The 19,544-nt window shown below is 44.9% G+C and overlaps 1 protein-coding gene across 3 annotated transcripts in view; it reads left to right on the top strand.

The window, feature by feature from the left end:
• The window catches only part of LOC146651637 (partitioning defective 3 homolog B-like), a 235,087-nt gene extending 225,624 nt beyond the window's left edge, over positions 1–9,463 (top strand). For 2 of the 3 annotated variants that reach the window (XM_085383729.1, XM_085383728.1), the window contains exons 24-26: positions 5,541–5,750; positions 6,356–6,499; positions 6,620–9,463. In XM_085383729.1, coding sequence (XP_085239855.1) covers positions 5,541–5,750; positions 6,356–6,470 — 325 coding nt within the window. In that variant the 3' untranslated portion in view covers positions 6,471–6,499; positions 6,620–9,463. Of the gene's footprint in view, positions 1–5,540; positions 5,751–6,355; positions 6,500–6,619 lie in introns of those variants that run through there. The other variant, XM_085383730.1, reaches the window with a different exon arrangement.
• Positions 9,464–19,544: the final 10,081 nt, after the last annotated feature.

Raw genomic sequence — 19,544 nt, 5'->3', positions numbered from 1 at the left:
GAGTGTCATGTGACTTCAAGAGGTCAGAGGTCAAGAGAGGTATAGGAGTCACCCTTAGACCAGCTCAGAGACGTTCACCGGCACAGCTGAACCAACAGCAGGGAAACATATTACGGTGTTACCGGCACAAGTCTCTGTCAGGCTCTCAGCGACTTACCTGCAGCAGTGCGGTTTGCTCACACAGCAGCTTCGTGTGGTCTTAGTCAAACAAAGATGTCTGCCAGTCGCTCTGGACGCTTCCTTCTTTTGCCTAAATATAGTTTAAAGTTTTTCACAGATTTCTCTGCAGCCCCGCCACTGCACACAGTACACCCGGGACCGTATCAGCATCTCGGTGCCTCTGTTCCTGGAATAACTAACAATGCATGACAGAAACTCATGATTACATCTCAGGGCCCCACCACAGGTGAAATAATCGGCTTTTGAAGCACTCGTGTGCTTACGTATTTATGCCACAAATGTGTAAAAGCACTTGTTGAGCTAAGTGTGCGGTGACCTTTACTCCCTGTGGATCAGAGTGAGGGGAGGGGCACTGCCTATATGTAAAGGAAACAGAAACCTTAAAGGTTTCAGGATTATCAGGCAGTCAGAGCTTCAGCCGTCATTACGACAGGTGTAACTAACTTTGATTTATTTATAAAAGTTTATATAAGGATAAATATGTAAACACCAGCCTCACTGACTCCTCCCAGTCTCAAACTGGGGAGCTTTCATGTGTAAGGTGGATGTGCCATATTATTTGTTACGGTGAAAAGGCTCCACAGCCAGCACGGTCGCTCTGCAGCTACATTAGCCTTATAATGTAAATATGTAGCTGAGGAAATGCAGCTTTTGGCCTTACAAAGAAGAAGCAGCTGTATAACATGTTTGGGCCACGTTCCCTTCCCACTGGTGGGTAATATACACGTTTAATTCACAATATCTAAACATATTAAAACAGTATTAAATGTTAATTGGCAAAAATAAAACAACTCGAAATCATGTATCTTCCTCCATCGGTCCTCCGATAAACAGGCTTTACTGTCTTTCTCTTGCCTTCCTTAGATAATAAGATATTTCTCCGCCCTTCATTATTTTCCACTTAAGCTTTTATTGCCTCATTGTTTGGACGGCGGCGTCTGTGATTAAAGCTTCGTAATGAAGTATCGCATTAGGAAGATGAAACAAAGTTAAAGTTAGTTTAACTCCGGCAACATTAAACCACGGCAGCTCTGTTTTCGCCGCGACTCACGAAATGACATTACGACAGCAGTCGCAGAACAATTTGAGCTATTAATCTGTTTTATTACCACACTGTCAAAATAGCACGACTCTCATTGACAAAGAATCTGACACTGTTGAATGCAATTTGAAAATATGAAGCGCTTTCCCGGCTTAAAATCTCAAATCACATTCAAGTGGATATCGACACGAAGTGAGGCTTCGGCTCTGTAAAGACTCATAAAGATATAACTGAATTAAAGCTTCGCTAGTTCATTTCCTCCACTTCTCCTTCGCTTACTTTAAATATTACTCTTCGCCTCCCCGCCCGCCTTTATTTATTTTTTACCTCAGCTTCCGTCTGCGACTCCTCGCGTCGAGCCGCTGCCGTTTGTGCTCCGGTGTTCGGTTATATTGAGGCCATCTATCTACGCGGTGGCTGTCATTGGCTCTCAGGAGTTTTTTAATGCGCTGTGACACAAAGCTGCATCTTGTCTCTGTTTTTAAAAGTTGCTGAGAGGCAGGCCTGCGTGATAGATGACTCTGTGCATGTGTGTGCAGCAGCCGAACAGCTGTGAGCAGCCCTTTTAGAAAGAGTCAGTGAAAGCGTGTGTTTATGAGAGAGCGGGGCAGGTGCAGATGACATATAACAAGTCCTTGTTTCCCCTGAAATCCATCAGAAATCTTTTAAATGCCGGGGAATTAGTAAGGATCACATTACTCCCAATTACTGTCAGACACGGAGAGAAATCCTTCCAATTATCCTTTTGAATATGTGACCCGTGTAACTGTGAGCGCGCTATCCACATAACAGCATTAAGGAAGTCATCTCTAAACAGGTATTACATAGTTGAATTTCCCTTCAAACTGAGCGTTCAGCGGCTTCGCTGTTCTGCCTGGAATGTTTTCAATTCCTCGTTTTGGTTTGATGACTCTCTCAATTATCTTAAACTAGTTGTTGCATGACCCAGGAAGCTGTTCTCATTCATTACATCTGTTTCTCTCATCTGTCTTTCTCTCTCTCACACACACACACACACACACACACACACACACACACACACACACACACACACACACAGCCCCTCGTTTGGTCTTAACTCATCTCCAGCTGTGTGCCAATTTGCCTCCTCCAGAGTGCGTGGGGTTCGGGAGGGGGGTGATTAGGAGTTACGGGCTGTATTTAAACAGCGCGCCTGTCCTCTTTCGTGTGTTGATGATAAATGTTCCCACTGTGTGCATGTCTACATAAGTGTTTTAGTTCTCATACTGGGTGTGTGTATGCATGCCAGTAACGGGTTCCATCCACATCGCTCCCTAATCCCCAGCTGCCGCGCGGTGCTGACTGGGTTCCTGGAGGGAGAATTCCAAACTTGCCACCGGATTTACAGTGGATTCTCTACAGATTACCACTGGATTTCTGCCCCGTTCCCAATATGGAAACTCTCATAACACACTGGGGATCACAATATTATTTTTCAAGTATTCATTAACTGGTAGCGAATGAATCTTTTATTCAAACGATGCTTTTTTCCTTTATTAAAGCACAAAGAGTGTGTGTGTGTTCAATGTTTTTAAATTTCATTTACAAAACCAATACAAGTAAACCTCAGAAATCCCCGCTCGTGGTTTCCAGTAGCTCCGTCTTCGACTGCTGGAGGAACAAAGGTTTGGAGTCGAGGCGTGAGATAGAAATGTGAGCAGTCAGTTCAGCTGCACAGAGCCATTCGAACCAGTGCGCATTCATAACTGGGACCACTGAGAAGCCACAGAGTTGGAATCAAAGTGTCGGTGGACAGAACAGTCGGGCGCACCGTGACCCTTTATCACTCGCGTGTCATCCAGACCGGCGGTCCCCAACCCCCGGGCCACGGCCTGGTACCGGTCCATGGGTCGTTTGGCTCGGGTGTGAAATTTGTGGTTTTCAGGGTTTTTATCCTTAACTCGGTTTCCCCGGGTCTTTCCCGTGTTGTAGTTGTTCGTCTTATTCTGAAAGAAATATTTCTGCGTTACCATAGCGACCCGAGAGGAGGATGTTACTCTCAGTGTTGTTGGTGCATTTCAGGACGCTGCTATTAAAGTTACACAATTACACAGTGAATTCATGTTTATTATTATATTTATAAAATCCCACCGTTTGTGTCTCGGTCCTATCATTTTATTTTGTTGTATTTATCCACGACACCTTAAAGGCCGGTCCGTGAAATATTGTCTGGGACCTCTGATCCAGACGACCTGCACTTTTTGTCATTTTAATTGTAACATAAAAAAATTCTTCTCGTCTATCAGGAAACATTTGAATTTTCTCTCCAGACTGAAATGTGAAGCTGATTTTTCTGTCTGTGTTCAGACAGCGGTACCTTGATTACTCCATGATACTCCTACTTTTTTTTTTGCCGTGCATCGGCACTATTTGCGTAAACCCCGCACCCTCCACCTGTGCTTATTTACTCCATCTTTGTCTTATCACCTCTGCTCCTTTCTGCTTTATCTGATTTTCTCTCTGTGTGCAGGTTTGTTGCAAATAGAAGCTGATAGCTTCTGATAAAAAGTGACACTAAGTTCTCTAATTTGACAGCCTAAAATCTTCCCCCACCCAGCCCTAAATAAGAAAATACCCAGACTACAGTAAAGTGATCATGTAAGCGTGTTGATCACTCCTCATCATCATCTTAATCTTAGAGATGATGTCTTGTTTTCCAGCTCCTGTTTTGATCCTCATCTCTCGTCTTATCTCTGTTATTCATCTCCCGTACCTTCCTCTTAACTTTGCCCCCCTCCTTATCTCTCTCTTTCCTGCCCTCTTCACCCCCCCATTACCTCTCCACCGCTCTTATCTCTGCCTCTGTGACATTATCATGTCCGGCGGCCAAACGCTAACTGACAGATGGGCTGACTGATACGGGGCACAGGTATACAGGCTCAGGGGTGAACGGCAAGCCCTGCAGCCTGGTGAACTGTAGTCATAAAGAGGGAGAGAGAGACACATGGAGTCAGACAGACACATGGAGTCAGACAGACACATGGACAGACGGCTAGAAGACGGACGTGAAAGAAAGAAGAGCAGACAAAACGGCTGCGGCCATTAAAAGCAGAGAAATCTGAGCCGTCCGGCTGAGACGCTGACCCGGAGCGACGTACGGCGAAGAAGACAGGTGTGTGTGTGTGTGTGTGTGTGTGTGTGTGTGTGTGTGTGTGTGTGTGTGTGTGCTGAAACACACATAAACATGCTAACCATGGAGTCGGGAGGGGCAGAAGATGACATCCCAAACATGAAGGGCATGCAGTTAGTTAGACACTTCCCACTGCTGACCACCCATCCTGACACACACACACACAGCATCAGCATAGAGACCACCATCTGACTCAGTGAGATATATATTTATATGATAAACATGAATACATCATGGATGTCCTGCAGTAGATGGAGAGATGCGTGCAGACAAATGAAAGAGACAGAAAGACGGAGAGATAAAATCTAATACCTCGTAATGTTTGCTATGTGGACAACATGTGTTTGTGTACTCGCTTTCCCCGGCACAGGACATCGATATCTGTTCACGGGACGCGGCTGGGTTACCACAGCTGTGCGTGTGTCTTCGCTTGCGTTAACTGAGCCCTAGCCTACTTAAAACTGTCACGTGTCACTTATATTCTGTTGCTATGTGATGTTTGGCCGGGATGAGCCGCGAGCTGAGCGCGTGCTTCGCCCTCTCTCTTCTCTGTCGCCTGCAACAAATTGTTTTCAGCAGGTTTTCCTGAATATTTCAGATTCAGTGCGGTAGCTGATGGTAGGCTCTTTGCTAAGGTACGTGAAGGGAGCATCACTCTGACGGCGCTGTGCCAGCGGTTGGTTGATTATTTGTTTTATTGTGAAGGCGCTGGGGCAGAGCGGGAGGTTAACGCTGCGTCTGTGCTCGGGTCTCGTGTTTATTCCTCTGATTATCTTTCATAACACTGTCTGTTCTCTTTGTTCGTGTATTTGTGTTGATTTTACACGAAAACAGCAACAAATGGTCAGGGCTCTTCTTCTGCCACGGCCATCAGAGTCACACAGCAGTGAACTCTGAGCCAACTCCTCCTGTGTTTGGCCGGGTCCGGTTCATTGAGCGACTTCTCAGCAGTTGGAAAAAAGGACGCTTCGTACTATAAACAAGCTCAGTCGTGGAGTTTTCCCCAGAACAAGTTTTTGAACGGTCCAGCCACTGGCTGCGTCTGCCTGATGACTGACTGGTTAAGGATGCAACGTTACCAATGGCAACATCCGGCGGTTTCTTTGCTTCAGTCTGATTGTGCTCTCAAATTTCTTTCTCTTAAATGCATAAAATTCTCTTTTCCAGACGAGGTCCGTTAGATGCAGCTGACTACCCCATGCAGCCATGGTCAGGTCCATACCCCGGGCCTCCACACGCCCAGCAGGGATACCCCCAGGCACCATCCTACCCCACCTCCCAGTCTGCCCCATCTTACCCCAACTACCCACCTGGTCAGCCATACCCACGGCAAGGAGACCCTCGAGGCATCGACCCTGGCTACTACCCCCACCCTAGGTAATTATACGCAGGAAAGTACCCTCATACCAAGATCTGCATGTGTACTGTGCTGGTTTTGTGATTCCAGTGCAGCGTACCTGGACGAGGGGGCGGAGCTCTAGATTATGAGCTGTTGCCTGCTAAACTAAAACTAGAGCTCAGACTTCTCAGGCTGCCTGTTAGTCCAAATAGCCACAAAGAAAGCCAAATTATTTGACAGATAACCACATTAAAGACACCAACAGCCTTCAGTAGACGGCTGCTAGCTACAGCTGCCTCCATCGGCATCCACCGGTCACTCAAAGCAGCTACGCCCTTAAACTTAAGCCTTAATACGTTTAAACAAAACATCACCTGCACACCTGTCAGGGAAATTAGCCAGAGAGGCCCAAACCTTTATTAGTGTGACTGACGTCCGTGCACAGCCTCAAGTGGCCGATCGCAGGAACTGCAGTTTTGGGGTTCAGCACCGATCATATTGCAGATTTGATCATCGTTCAGCTTACTGCCTCTCATCTTCATCTTCGTCTCTCTTTTTAAGTATGTCTTCCCTCTCGCCTGACTCTTCCTTCTTTTCCATGTCGGAGTATTTTGCTGTTCTTTGATCCAAGGTTGTTCTCTAGCTCTCAGCAGAGAGGGCCCCTGCGGCAGGATGTGCCCCCATCTCCCACCCCGCCTCTTCGGGGACTGCGGTACGACACGATGACACGTGGAACTGGGGGTGGGGGTTACAGGTAGGGCCGATTTGTGGATGGAGACCATTTCAGGTAAATGCTGAGCTCTAAAATGCTTCTTCCTGCATAAATAATGAATAAAATTCTGCCGCTGTACTCGAGCAATCCGGCACAGCCCTCTGTAACTTTAAGAATATGTTTGATTGGATACAGGCACCGGTGGGAGCTCGGTACAGACCAGCGTGGCTTTACTCGGGAGGGAGGAGGACAGCAACAGCAAACAAACCCAAAGCAGAAGACGGCGTGACTGCAGCTGTGCAGACACATCGAGTCCTGACATGACAATAAGCACAAAGTCACGTCTTCATAGACGCAGTTTTCCTGCGTTCAGCTCTCCACTGAAGCAGAGTTAAAACCTCATAATGCGATGATCCGAATCCCCGTCATTATCAAACCGTGTGTGTGCTGGTAGGAGTGTACGGTAAGGTAAAGGAGGTTAATTACAGAGTAGAGGATGCGTAATGTCTTGTTGTTTGAAGTCATTTAAATTGCTTTGAATCTTCGGAGAGTTTAAAATGAGCATGTTTTTACTTTTCACTGTACTCTGATTAAGTTGTCTCTTGTAAGAATCTGTCAGGGCTGCAGAGGTAATTGGATCCATTTAAATTAAGCTCACATTCACAGCCGCTGCTGCAGCAGGATAAAGGACAATATCCACGAATGCAAGCTAAAGTAACGCACTAACACTGACTGTAGATGGAGGTTCATGCAGATATGAATAACTCTTTATTATGTTTGTGTAATGAAACCGTATTTATTCTCGAGATCCGACCGTTCATGTGGGCAAAGATGGGACTGCAGCGCCTCCGCTCTTCCAAAACATTCCTCCTTTCCTCTCTTAGTAATGGCTGCACATTACAGCGCTCCAATCAGCACTCTGGAACGCTTTATTCCTCCAGATAAACAAAAACACTCGTTTAGAGGCCGGCCGATGTCTGAAGTGACCAATCAGGGATCATGCCACTAATACCAGCAGATTTCATCCTCATGAGTAATCTGATCATATCCTGTGTTATCAAAAAGAGTTATTGATACGTGTGAATCACACTGAGCAGCACTATACGAATGATCTGTCCTCGCTGTTCGGTGCAGGACGAGGCGGAGCCCACGTCTGCTCCGTGGTTCGCTCCGCGTTTGTTTGACCCTGTTGCTGCGTTTCGAAGCAGCTTAAGAAGTACGAAATATCTTATTTTAGCAGAACTGGAAATTATCTATGGATGGTCGCTTTATTTAAAAAGACCTCCACGTGAATGTATGATGAGCTTACGTTTTACAGACACGTCCACCTGTGTGGAGTGATTTGATTTTCCGACATCCTGCAAGAAGCTCCGGAAAAGGCAGGATGACAATAACACAGTCGGGGTAATCAAGGTAACCAGGTGTTCCACAGGTGGAGCTGTTTTCATTCTGCCTTCTTTTAAAGCGTCTCTGATGTGTTGGAGCTGTTTGAGCTGCTTTTCCACCCCGCCGAGTAAACCGGACAGAGAGGATTTTCTTTTTTGGGCAGCTTTTTGCAGAGCGGGGATAGAGGTCGCTTTCACTGTTACTCTGCACCGTGCGCTCTGCTTTGGATTTGAAGGACGGTTCAGTGACCCGACGGTGTAGGCATCACTGCTCGAACATGAAGTGAGCTTCAGAGTGCTGTCAGTGCCGCACCATAATGCAGATCCATTTTGCCACTTAGCAAAAGTTAAGTGTGACTAAGAGTTAAAGCCTTGCATAACATCTGTGTTTCACACCACAAAGCTCAGCAGTATTACTTTCAATGGAGATTAAATGTCTAAAATGACATCTCGGTATCGGGCGGACTGCGGTTCTCTCAGTGTGGCCGAGGCTGGAGGTCCGCCAACCTGAATGTTGAGATTAATGCAAAAGAATGTAACATGTAGATTTTATCAGAAAGGTTTTTGTGTATCAAGAGTTGGATAAAGGGAGGTTAAGGAAAGGTAGAGAAAGATGTGAGAACAGGTAGAAAAGAAAAAGAGGGAAATAAAGAGAGAAATGTCAGGGATGTGTAATATTTCAGAATAAATATGAAAAGGAAACGGTTGAAGAAATGGTCCGAGAGGTAAATGCAGTGCAATTTGTGCAGCATTAGTTGTGCTGTAGGAGTGAATGTAGTGACTTTGTGAAGTTTTCATAATTATTTCTCCTTTTGTGTTGTCACGTTTCACCAGTGTGAAAACCAGACTTGCAAATCAAGTAATAAAGCACATTTTCAGAGCCTGGTGAACAAATCACCTGCCGGGTTTAGAGCAGAAACACTGAAACAACTCGCGTCCCCTCAGATCGCTTTCTCCTCGCTGATGATGATGATGTTACAGAGTGAGCAGCACCTGAGAAAATGATCCTTCTGAGAACATGTGAAGGATTTTCATGCCAAACATGTCAGGAGTCTCCCCGCTGTGTGTACCTGGATGCTGGGTCAGCGCCTGGAGAAGCTTTTAAACAGTATTTGAAAAACGTGACGCGTTGCATGAAGGCGTATCTGTTTCAATACACAGTTTTCACGTATGTAACTCTTCACAAGCATTTATTTTTACGTTTCTCTTTTTAATGCTAGTTGATGATGTTGAATCGGACCAGAGCCACGGGATGTTTGGCTTTCGTTGCCACGGGTACGCTGCAGAGCTTCGATCGCTTTTTTTCCTCCTCGTGTCGTTTAAACTGCACGAGCAGTTTTAAACTCTGCGCAGCGTGGCTGACGCGTCGAGCATCCTGCAGGGCTCTTTGGTCTTTAGCAAGTTGCACAAGTTGAAGGTACTCGCTAGAATCTTCTGTACGAAGGGTTTCTGCTACTCCTGCTTCTCCTTTTAAAGAGATGTAGAAGGAACCAACTAATAACCTCTGTTACCTAGAAGTATAACATGCTTTATCACAACGCTCGAATATACGAAAAAGTCAAATTTCATTTTATAATGTAACAATTCTGTCATTGTTTTCCAACTTTTTTATATTTTGTATATAACTTTTTGCATTAAAGTGTTAATTTTTAAACACATCTGGTCAACGACGTCATACTTTACTTCTCTTTAAGACTCAATGCATGCCGAGCACATCTGCTGAGGTTAATTAAATATGAGTCAGGAGAAATTATTTCCCTCGTGTTCCCCGTACCCTGCAAGGTGAATCATTAACATTGCCAACCCAATTTAGTCCATCGTTTAAGCAGCTGATAAATTGTACTTTTGTGATAAGAGATAGATGGCCACAAATTAATGTAAGACTAATTATCAATTAGAAAAGGGAGATAAGGAGCGCTGATTACTGTGCAAAGTTTTCCTAGTTTTTCTGGCGTGTTGCCGGCGCGCTGCTAGGTCACTTCCCTCGGCTTAATAAGTATTTAGTGGCCGTGGGTAGCGTAAGGGGGTTTCTTATTTGTCAGACACTATAGGTGCTGGACTGTGGCTCAGAGAAGTTGGCAGTAATGAGACACAGAGGCCAAGGAAGCGTTTTATCAGGCAGGGCGTAATTAGAATATCCCAGACCTGTTGGCCAATGGGGAGAGAGCGAAGGGAAGTAATTAAATTCTCTTGAGTCACTGCCAAGGTTCAGTATGGATCTGCAGAGTGTGTGTGTGTGTGTGTGTGTGTGTGTGTGTGTGTGTGTGTGTGTGTGTGTGTGTGTGTGTGTGTGTGTGTGTGTCCAATACTCTGTGTCTGTGCAGGTGCTGGTGTTTTGTTTTCATGCATGTTAGAACTCGGATTAGTTTACCAGATTAATTGCAGTGCACCTCTGGACTCTCGTCAGCGCCCGGATCAAACGTGTCGCTGAAGTTAAGCAAAAGTGAGTCAGCGTTACACCGCAGTGACGGATACACCCACAGGACGGTCTCTTCCGTGGGATCGTTCCCTCTATTTTGACTCGCATCAGTCTGATGTTTGAAGATGTCAAATAAAATGTAACAAGCCTGTTCTGAGGACGTGAGGAGTAGAAAGCTCAGATATTTGTGTAAAGATGGAAAAACTGTCAGAAAGATTTAACACCTGAAAATTCTGCTCAGGTACAGTAATTTGTTCTTTGTTGTTTCCCACCTCCAAGCAACAAAATCAACGGCGTCCTGGTGACGATGATCTGGCTGAGCAGGTCATTGGACACAAGCTGAGCAGCTGGAAATTAGTACAAGACCAAAGTTTCAGTTTCTAACAGAACTGATCGTCTGATTCAGCTTAAATATGTAAAATGCAGGAGGAGCTGGTGTACTCAGTACATCAGAAGTGTATGATGTATGGGTGGAAGCAGAGTCTGACTCAGCAGTGCTTCCTAATCCAGCGCAGCTCCAAACACACTCGCCTGTTAGCCAGAGGCAGGAAGTATTGACCCTCTCAGGTCTGTGAGCTTCACCTCATATTTATTTTTCTGACAGTTTTTTTACTTTTACTCTCTTTTCAACAGAAATATCTGTTCGCTGCTTCTTTCGTTTCTTCATTCTGCTTCTCCCTTCAGGGCAGGGGTGTCAAACATAAGGTCCGGGGGCCAGAATCGCCCCGTCAAAGACGCCAACCTGGCCCACTGGACTAGTTTGGAGAGCGTGAAGGAAAAGATAAATGTTGGAAATGTAACGGTGTTTTCATAAATGTTGCAGCTTTTGATGTTAAAGACTTCCACAGCAACGTTTCACACTAAGTGATAGTTAACAAAAACTTTGTTTTATACTTAATGACAGTCTGGGCTTTTTGGCCAAGTCGTGCTGACAGATCCTGAAAAACTGAGACTGCTGAAATGGCGCTTCTTTTTTCATACATTAAAATTAAATGTGTAGTTAAACTTCTTTACACTCACAGAAAGAGTGAGTTTCATTGATCCAGCCCACTAAAGTTCAGAGTGGGCTGAGTCTGGCATACGTGCCATCTCCTGGTGTGTCGATTATCAGAGCTAGTTACGTGTGACTGATGTGAAAGATATGAGTTAGTTTTGCACAAAAATAGCTGTTAGAAATGTTCAAAGAGCTACTTTATACAGCGTGTACTTTTACACTTTTACTTGAGTAAAGAAGTTGAAGGAGTACTTCAGCTTTTACCAGATGGGTGAGTACAACAGCTGAATATGTCAACAGAAGTATCAGTACTCCTGCTTCAGTGAAGTACCGCCGCCTCTCTTTAAGCACTAATAATGATGTTTTTATTAATTTAGCTGGAAAAACTGGACATGAATCAAACCCACATTCAGGAAAGTGCAGTACTGAACCAGGACCAACAGACTGACCGCAGTAACCTGGTCTGCAGTGAACAGCGATGTGTGAGACTTTACAACCCCCGGGCCACACCCGGTACTGGTCCGTGAGTCGTTTGGTACCAGACCGGGTGTGAAATTTATGGTTTTCATCATTTTTATCATTATTTTTTTTATGGTTTTTATCGTTAACGCTGTTTCCCTGGGTCTTTTCCCGTGTGTTAGGAATAAATCTTCCTTTTTTGGTACCGGTACTGGTTTTATTCAATTCAATTCTATTTTATTTATATAGCGCCAAAACACAACAACAGTCGCCTCAAGGTGCTTTATATTGTACAATAATACATACAGAGAAAAACCCAACAATCATATGAGCAAGCACTTTGGCAACAGTGGGAAGGAAAAACTCCCTTTTAACAGGAAGAAACAGGCTCAGGGAGGGGCGTGGCCATCTGCTGTGATTGGTTGGGGTAAGAGAAGGAAGACAGGATAAAGACATGATGTGGAAGAGAGACAGAGGTTAATAACAGATATGATTCAGTGCAGAGAGGTCTATTAATACATAGTGAGTGAAGAAGAAACACCCAGTGCATCATGGGAATCCCCCGGCAGCCTACGTCTATTGCAGCATAACTAAGGGAGGATTCAGGGTCACCTGGTCCAGCCCTAACTATATGCTTTAGCAAAAAAGAAAGTTTGAAGCCTAATCTTGAAAGTAGAGATAGTGTCTGTCTCCTGAATCCAAACTGGAAGCTGGTTCCACTGAAAACTGAAGGCTCTGCCTCCCATTCTACTTTTAAATACTCTAGGAACAACAAGTAGGCCTGCAGAGCGAGAGCGAAGTGCTCTAATAGGGTGATATGGTACTACAAGGTCATTGAGATAAGATGGGGCCTGATTATTTAAGACCTTGTATGTGAGGAGCAGGATTTTGGATTCTGGATTTAACAGGAAGCCAAAACAGGAGAAATCTGCTCTCTTATTTCTAATTTTAGAGATGTTGCACAAATGGAAGAAAGCAGTCCTACACATTTGTTTAACATGTGCATTTTTATTATTTTTCCACGAGACCTTAAATATTGTCCCCAAAAAATGTTGGGGACCGCTGTGTTAGAGTACTCAGATTACTTTTTCATTGTAATAAATGTGTTTTACAATCCAAGTAATCGGTTATTCATTTTTCTAATAAGCGTTCTGTTACTGTTAGTTTCCTGCTCCTTTCCTTCTAACAAAGGGACAAAAGTGAAGTCCCTAATGCTTACAGCGTTGCTGCCCATGCAGATGCATACTGCAAAGTGGAAGGTATCTAATCCTGCAGCTGCGTGGCAAGTGGACGCCCTTCACAATGACATATTTACGTAGAGCTTCCCTTTACACGCAGAAGAAACATCCAACATGTCGGCGAGTTATGAAGATGTATTTTTGGGAACACAAAGGTAACTGATGAGTTTCCTCTGGGAGCGATACTGGGACAATAAGGATTCCTTTCTAATGCAGTAATCTTCAAAAGTTACAAGTTAATTTCAAAAATCATGAGACTGACACCGGAGGGAGCGGGTGGGTGGGGCACGTCAATCAACAGGTAGCAATTTCAACCCTGAGATGGACGGACTACAACAGCTGATCAAGAACGGGAATCTGAGGCTCGAGGTCGCCCACACCGGGCAGTCAGACGTAGCCTGGCGTCCCGAGTCCTCCGGCTGACCCGGTGGAAGCGTCGCTGTCATGTGCTGATGGTTTTTGTGGCTGTCGCTGTGTTTGAGAGGCCGTCAGCCAGCCTGGTCGACTCGCTGACTGACTGCCAAACAGTCACTGACTGACTGGGTGTGTAATTCCTCTTTCCCAGTGCAGGTCTGGCATGCTGTAATTATTAGCAGTTATTATTAGTAGTTTTAATCAGCACTGTAAACCATTGTAATTAGGATTTCCTATTATGAGTGGTTGCCAGTTTGTGGACGTGTGAGTGTGTGTGTCTGCTTGGCAAGGTATTGTTCAGTCATAGCTATTATTGGTGCCCTGGCAGCTGCTTTTTGTTCTCTTGACTTGTGATTGTTCTTCGTGTACACACTGTATTTGAAGGGCTTCCTTGGAGCTGCCAACCCCCGAAAACCCTCATTAATTACTGCCAGCTAGCAGCCCTGTTTTCCCAATAATCATATACGACATGCACAGATCCTATCAGGAGTTCATGCACATTTAGCACCCCGCTCGTGTTCTTTGGATCGCTGGTGAGTTTGAACTTGAGTTCAACTTGGACCCAAACTGTTTGTGCACTTTGACTCTGTAGAAATCAGCACTGATATGCAGAAGTGATACACATGGCCAAGTGTCAGTTTTCCACCATGTCATCAGATGTCATAATCCCATTCAGCACTTTGTGGTCACTGCAGAAAAATATAAGAACTACTGTGCGCTGGGTCGGGTTGTTGGGAGAGATTATGAGCTCTGACCGAAACAACCGAGCGCAGCTGGAAAAATCCAGGCTTTAAAGACGGATTAGTGCCGTCTCTGTTTTTAAAGTGAAAATGGGCTTGGAGAAACAAACGCTTACAGCACAGCGTGTCTAAATATTTAAGTATATGACATTCCTGTGCATTATCCACTGGCAGCCTTTTCTGTGGTACGGTCAGCTCCTGTCAGAGAACCTAAATGTGTTGATGTGAACCTCTTTTTAAAGATGCCGCCTTCACACCAGCTCACCGTTTACAACAAACTTTTTGAGGCTTGAAAAAATTTTTAAAAGATCAACATATTATATAACAACAAATCAGATGACTCCAGGTGACACCCCATTGGCAGGCACTTGGTGAGAGTGAGAAGGAAAAACTCCCTTTCAACAGGAAAGACCTCTGAGAAGCAGGCTCAGGGAGGGGGCGGGGCCATCTGCTGCGACCTGTCGGAGGTGAGGCGAGAGAGAAACGATTGAGAGAGCTTAGCTTTAAAGGAAGCCCACTCGTACACAGAATTCAGAGTAAAGGAGAGAGAAGATAAAGTGTGACGACACGCTGCAGTGGTGTGTAAACATATGGAGAGTGAAGGGCTCAGTGTATCACAAGAAGTCAGGGTCACCTGGTCCAGCCCGAACTATGTGGAGCAGGATTTTGAATTCTGGATTTAACAGGAAGCCAATACAGGAGAAATCTGCTCTCTCTTTCTAGTCCCTGTCAGGACTCTTGCTGCAGCATTTTGGATAAACTGAAGTTCCTTTTAGAGAACTTACAATAATAACTGGCAATTAGCTTTAAAGGAAGCCCACTCGTACACAGAATTCAGAGAAAAGGAGAGAGAAGATATTATTGCATTTACTGCCCCTCAGAAGCACAGTGACTGTGACCAATCAGAAGACACCGTGCTTTGATGAAGGGGCCTTAAACAGACAGAAGCTAGAGCAGCAAAGAGGATCGTGTGGTAATGTGTAGGAAATCTGTTTATATCAGATGAATCCTTTGAAATGCAGACAGCACTTAATGGTGAGAACCAGTGAGAGAGCAGAGGTGAAGCACTGGTTACAGTAAATCCTGTTTTCTGTGTGTGAGCTCTAAGAGTCACATCCCGCAGGGTCATGGACTCTGCATTAAGAGCACAGTGTCTCCTATTAAGTGTGTAAAAAATTACATTTCCTTTGTCCCCTGTGCACACTGATGACTTGTGGTAAACTCCACAGCAGCTGTTTCCCCTCTTCCCGTCGCCCACTCCGTCTCCACCCCTCTCACACACACACACTCACAGTGGTAACCTTGAGGCATGTTGCCAGCCCACACACTCTGTCTTTCTTGCGGGTCCTTCGAGCCGCTGAGACATGGTGACAGGCGTGTCTTTGTTCCACGTTCTGATGCTGCTGGTCAGACCGACCTTATGAACCAATGAAAAAGTGACGTATGTGCAGTGCTCAGTGTTTAACCCGTCATCAGCTTTACTCTATAACGGTTTCATTTACTGCAGTAATTCTTTGCATAACTTTTGCAGCAGTAAATATTCTGGAGAGAAAGTAACGCAGGAAAAATCTATAAAGTTATACTGCAAAGCTCGCTCTCTGTTCCCTCTCTGCAATCACACACACAAATATTGTCAGCTTATAATGATATAACTGAAAATCATGCTGCTGTTTGCACTGTTTGATGGTTTCTGTCTTATTCCTCCCAGCCTGGCTTTTAAAAAATTACCCCTGACCTCCCACAGACAACAGTCCCTGTAGTCATTCAGGTTCGACCTGTGGGCACATTTGAAACATTTTTAAGGTGAAGCGGCCTCTAGCAGGTGTCATCACCTTTAGACGGCCGAACCTCTGGCACCGTGTTTTCCTAGAGTGAAAAACAACGAGCAGCGTCCTCTGCAGCCACACTTCATGTTGTATATTTTATCTTTGATGTTTTTCCGTGCTTCTTCCATTCACAATGAACTCTCATTTCATCCCCTCCCTCCCTCCCTCCCTCCCTCCCTCGTGTCAGTCAGTGTTACACTGCTGCACAGGTGATGCACGTTTGCAGTGGCTGAAAACTCCTCTCTGCAGGGAGGCACCTCTGCAAACCGACACAGCAGCATAAGTTAAGCATTAGTCGCCACATATGAAAAAGCCCAACTTTATAGCAAGTTCAGCTTTCTACAGATAATTTAGAGCTTCATACGAGCTCCATAGGGGCTCCGCTACATTTCATCCCAGCTGAACACAGTCACTGAAGCAGGCCTCTCTGTGTTTAAGTGTGTTGTTTTTGCTGTGTGGTGAATCATACTAACTCTGTGGTTTCTGATTTTTCCACCACTTCAAACTAAACACCAGCGATTATGTTGATATTTTAAGCAGAAAGGCTCCCGTGTGTCAGTCCAGCAACACTCACAGACTTCGTTTACATCAACAACAAAAACCTAGATGATTAATAAGGAGCTGGGAGATTTGTTGCTGTAATATCATTGAATAGCATTTGAGTTGTATCCGTATGAAGGCCTCAGTCTGTCTGCATGGAGGTGAAATGAGATTCGCCTCACTTTGTTTTTCGCTCTTTTTATCTTCACACTGCGTCACGCTTTAAATGTCGCTTATTTTAATCACTCGTGCATCTTCTAACGCTCGCTGTCATTATTTAAAGAGGTGTAAAGTGGAGCTGTTATTATGATCCAGTTGTTAAACGGAAAAATGGCTTAATTTTCCATTAAAGCTGCTGTTTTACCGCAGAGCTTGCAGTGGAGTCTGACTCCGTGGTCACGGCAGTTTCAGCGCACAAGCTAATGTGAAATTTCAATTAGAGAAAGAAAATCTGTAATTGTGAAGCTGTCACTCAGCGGCCGCGACAGCGCTGCCATTGTTTTATCTGACAATTTGGTTTTTTCCTGAATAATATTTCATTTTGTAAAATAATTATAGCAGAAAAAGCGAGAAAGAAAAGCACAACAGCTCTGAGCTGACCAACCTCCCTAATTACACAAGTGACCAGTCAACTCATTTTTATTTATTGCCAACACATTAAAACAACAGACTTTGACCCGAGCCCTTAACACGCAGGCAAGAATTACTGTGGCACAAACCGAAAAGTCACACACAAAAACACAAAATGAAAACAGTGGAAAATGATAATAATAAATTCAAAATTCCTTTGATTTCTGATTCAACACCTGACGTGTCAAATAAAACCCTCGTTTCATTCAAACAAAGACTTCCTTCTTCCCAGCAACACAGGTCAGGTGACTTATATAATCTGCTCAGTGAGTTTAGGGTCTCCTCTGGGGTCTCCTCCCAGTTGAGTATTCCTGGAAAACCTCCAAAGGAATGTGCCCAGGAGGCATACTAACCAGAGGCCTGAACCACCTCGGCTGGCTGACCTTCCTTCGACATGAAGGAGCAGTGAATCCGCTCCAGGATCTCTCCAAACTCCTCCTACGAAGGAAACTCAGTTCAGCCTCTTGTATTCGTGAGCGTACTCTTTCTAACCAGAGCTCATGACCGTAGATGGGCTGCTAACGCTCTGTTCACCACGATAGCTCAGCCTCTCTCCTCCAATCCAGAGGAAGCACATGCCAAGTGTATGATGTCACCTCTCTAATAAATGCATTAAATACCAAGAATATGTTATGATAATAACCAGTGTTAGGTGCACTGCAGCTGAAAGCACTGCTAAAAATTTTAAGGAGCAGAGATATGAACTTCCATTTATTCATTTTCCTCCGCTTATCCAATTCAGGATTATGCGGAAGCTGGAATATATCCCAGCTGCCAGAGGGCGAGGGTCCACCGTGGACACGTGTCACAGACAACCATTCCCACTCACAGGCACACCTGTGGGCAGTTTCGACCCACCACTAACCTAACCCCACTAACTGCATGTCTTCAGACACAGGGGGAGATCACGCTGCCTCACAGTGGCCTTGGTGGAGTCAAACCCAGGACTTGTAGTAGAAACAAGTGCATCCTCTCTGTCCAAGCATCTGCACAGACACAGAGCTAGCAGCAAAGAGTCCTTCACCCAAAGCTGAGTCGACGCCATCATCTGCCGCCCGGCAGCTGAAGCCTTGATTTTTCTGTGGAAACAAAAGCAGAGACTCCACTTCTATTTCTAGCCTTACCTGCTTCTGCAGCATTGTGCTGTGAAGTGCTCTCCGGGCAGGTTTTCAGCTTTGCTGTCGGATTAGTGTTCACACTTAAAAACTAAAAGGAAAGTGTCGTGTGTGTTATTTGTGCCAGTGTGAGGATGTGTAGCCTACGTTTGTTGCAGCACACCTCGGGCTGCAGACTGTAACAAGTAGTGTAACAAAGTCACAGAGTAGATCAGGGATGTAACAGGTTACTGTGACCTGTGTTAAAGTCTTGTTAGTGCTCAGAGTGATGTCAAAGTGACTGTTTTCATGTGCTCCCAAACAATGTTAGTCTGACTTCCAGTCCTGAGGTCCGGATCGCAGACAGCAGATATAGTCAAGACTGGACTTCCTGTTTCCTACACTGGTCATTGTTTTTGAATGCAGATACATTTTTCAAATTCTGATAAAAGCCGTTTCAGAAACGATCCAGTGGTTCTGATCTACATGCACTCTGTACCTGCATGCAAACAGCGCCTTCCCAGACTATAACCTGATAACAAATTCTGTTGCTCACGCTGCCTAAAGAGCTTGGAAAGAAAGCGACTGGACTTCTTTAAGTTTCACGGAGACGTTTCACCTCTCAGGAGAGAGCTTCTTCAGGTATATAAACCCTGCTGGAGGATGTCCCTTAAGAGGATCGTGCCGTGACCTGGATGACTGAGAACCTACGCAGACATCTGTTACTTACAGATTTTGTATATTTTTATGCTGATACCACAGACCTTCCTCCTTGGGGGTTTTCACCATATATGACACTGCAGAAAAATTTCAGAGTCATCTGTGATTTCTTTATATTTTGCTTCAAAGGATCCAGACTTTCCTGTCATTTTTTAACATGCTCTGCACCCAGTAGTACTTTTGCCCCAAAAAGGTGATTCCCAAAGAGCTATTAGTTGAAAACTCAGCATATCTCGTCATCCTGTGCACCGTGTTCTTAAAATGTTTGAGGGAACTGAACAAGTGGAAGACAAAAGAAGTGGACGGCCTTAAAAACTGAATGAAAGTCGCGTCCCTAAGAAACAGGACGAATGCATCAAAGACCTGACGCTGGACTTGACAGATATATCTGGATCTTCAGCTGATCCATCTGCTGTTCGCTCATCAGGAATGGTCTCAGTGGCAGGGCTGCTGTGAAGGAGCCAGTGTGAATGAAGGGAAACAGGAAGAAAAGGCTGAGGTATGAAAATAACACAAGAACTGGAGGGAAAGTCAGTAAACATGTCTGATGTGTCATCAAATTTCAACACTTTTGGTTCGAATCATTGTCGCTGTGCACTGAGGATGTCAGGAGACGTACAGCGATGAGTATCTGCAGCCGTCTGTTACACACTGGCTGCAT

Source organism: Rhamphochromis longiceps, linkage group LG16 (genome assembly GCF_057381845.1).
Source record: "Rhamphochromis longiceps isolate RC_006_pf linkage group LG16, R_longiceps_female_GT1.1, whole genome shotgun sequence".
NCBI lineage: Eukaryota > Metazoa > Chordata > Actinopteri > Cichliformes > Cichlidae > Rhamphochromis > Rhamphochromis longiceps.
The sequence above is the reverse complement of the archived record's forward strand: the minus strand, read 5'-3'. Positions and strand labels throughout refer to the sequence as shown.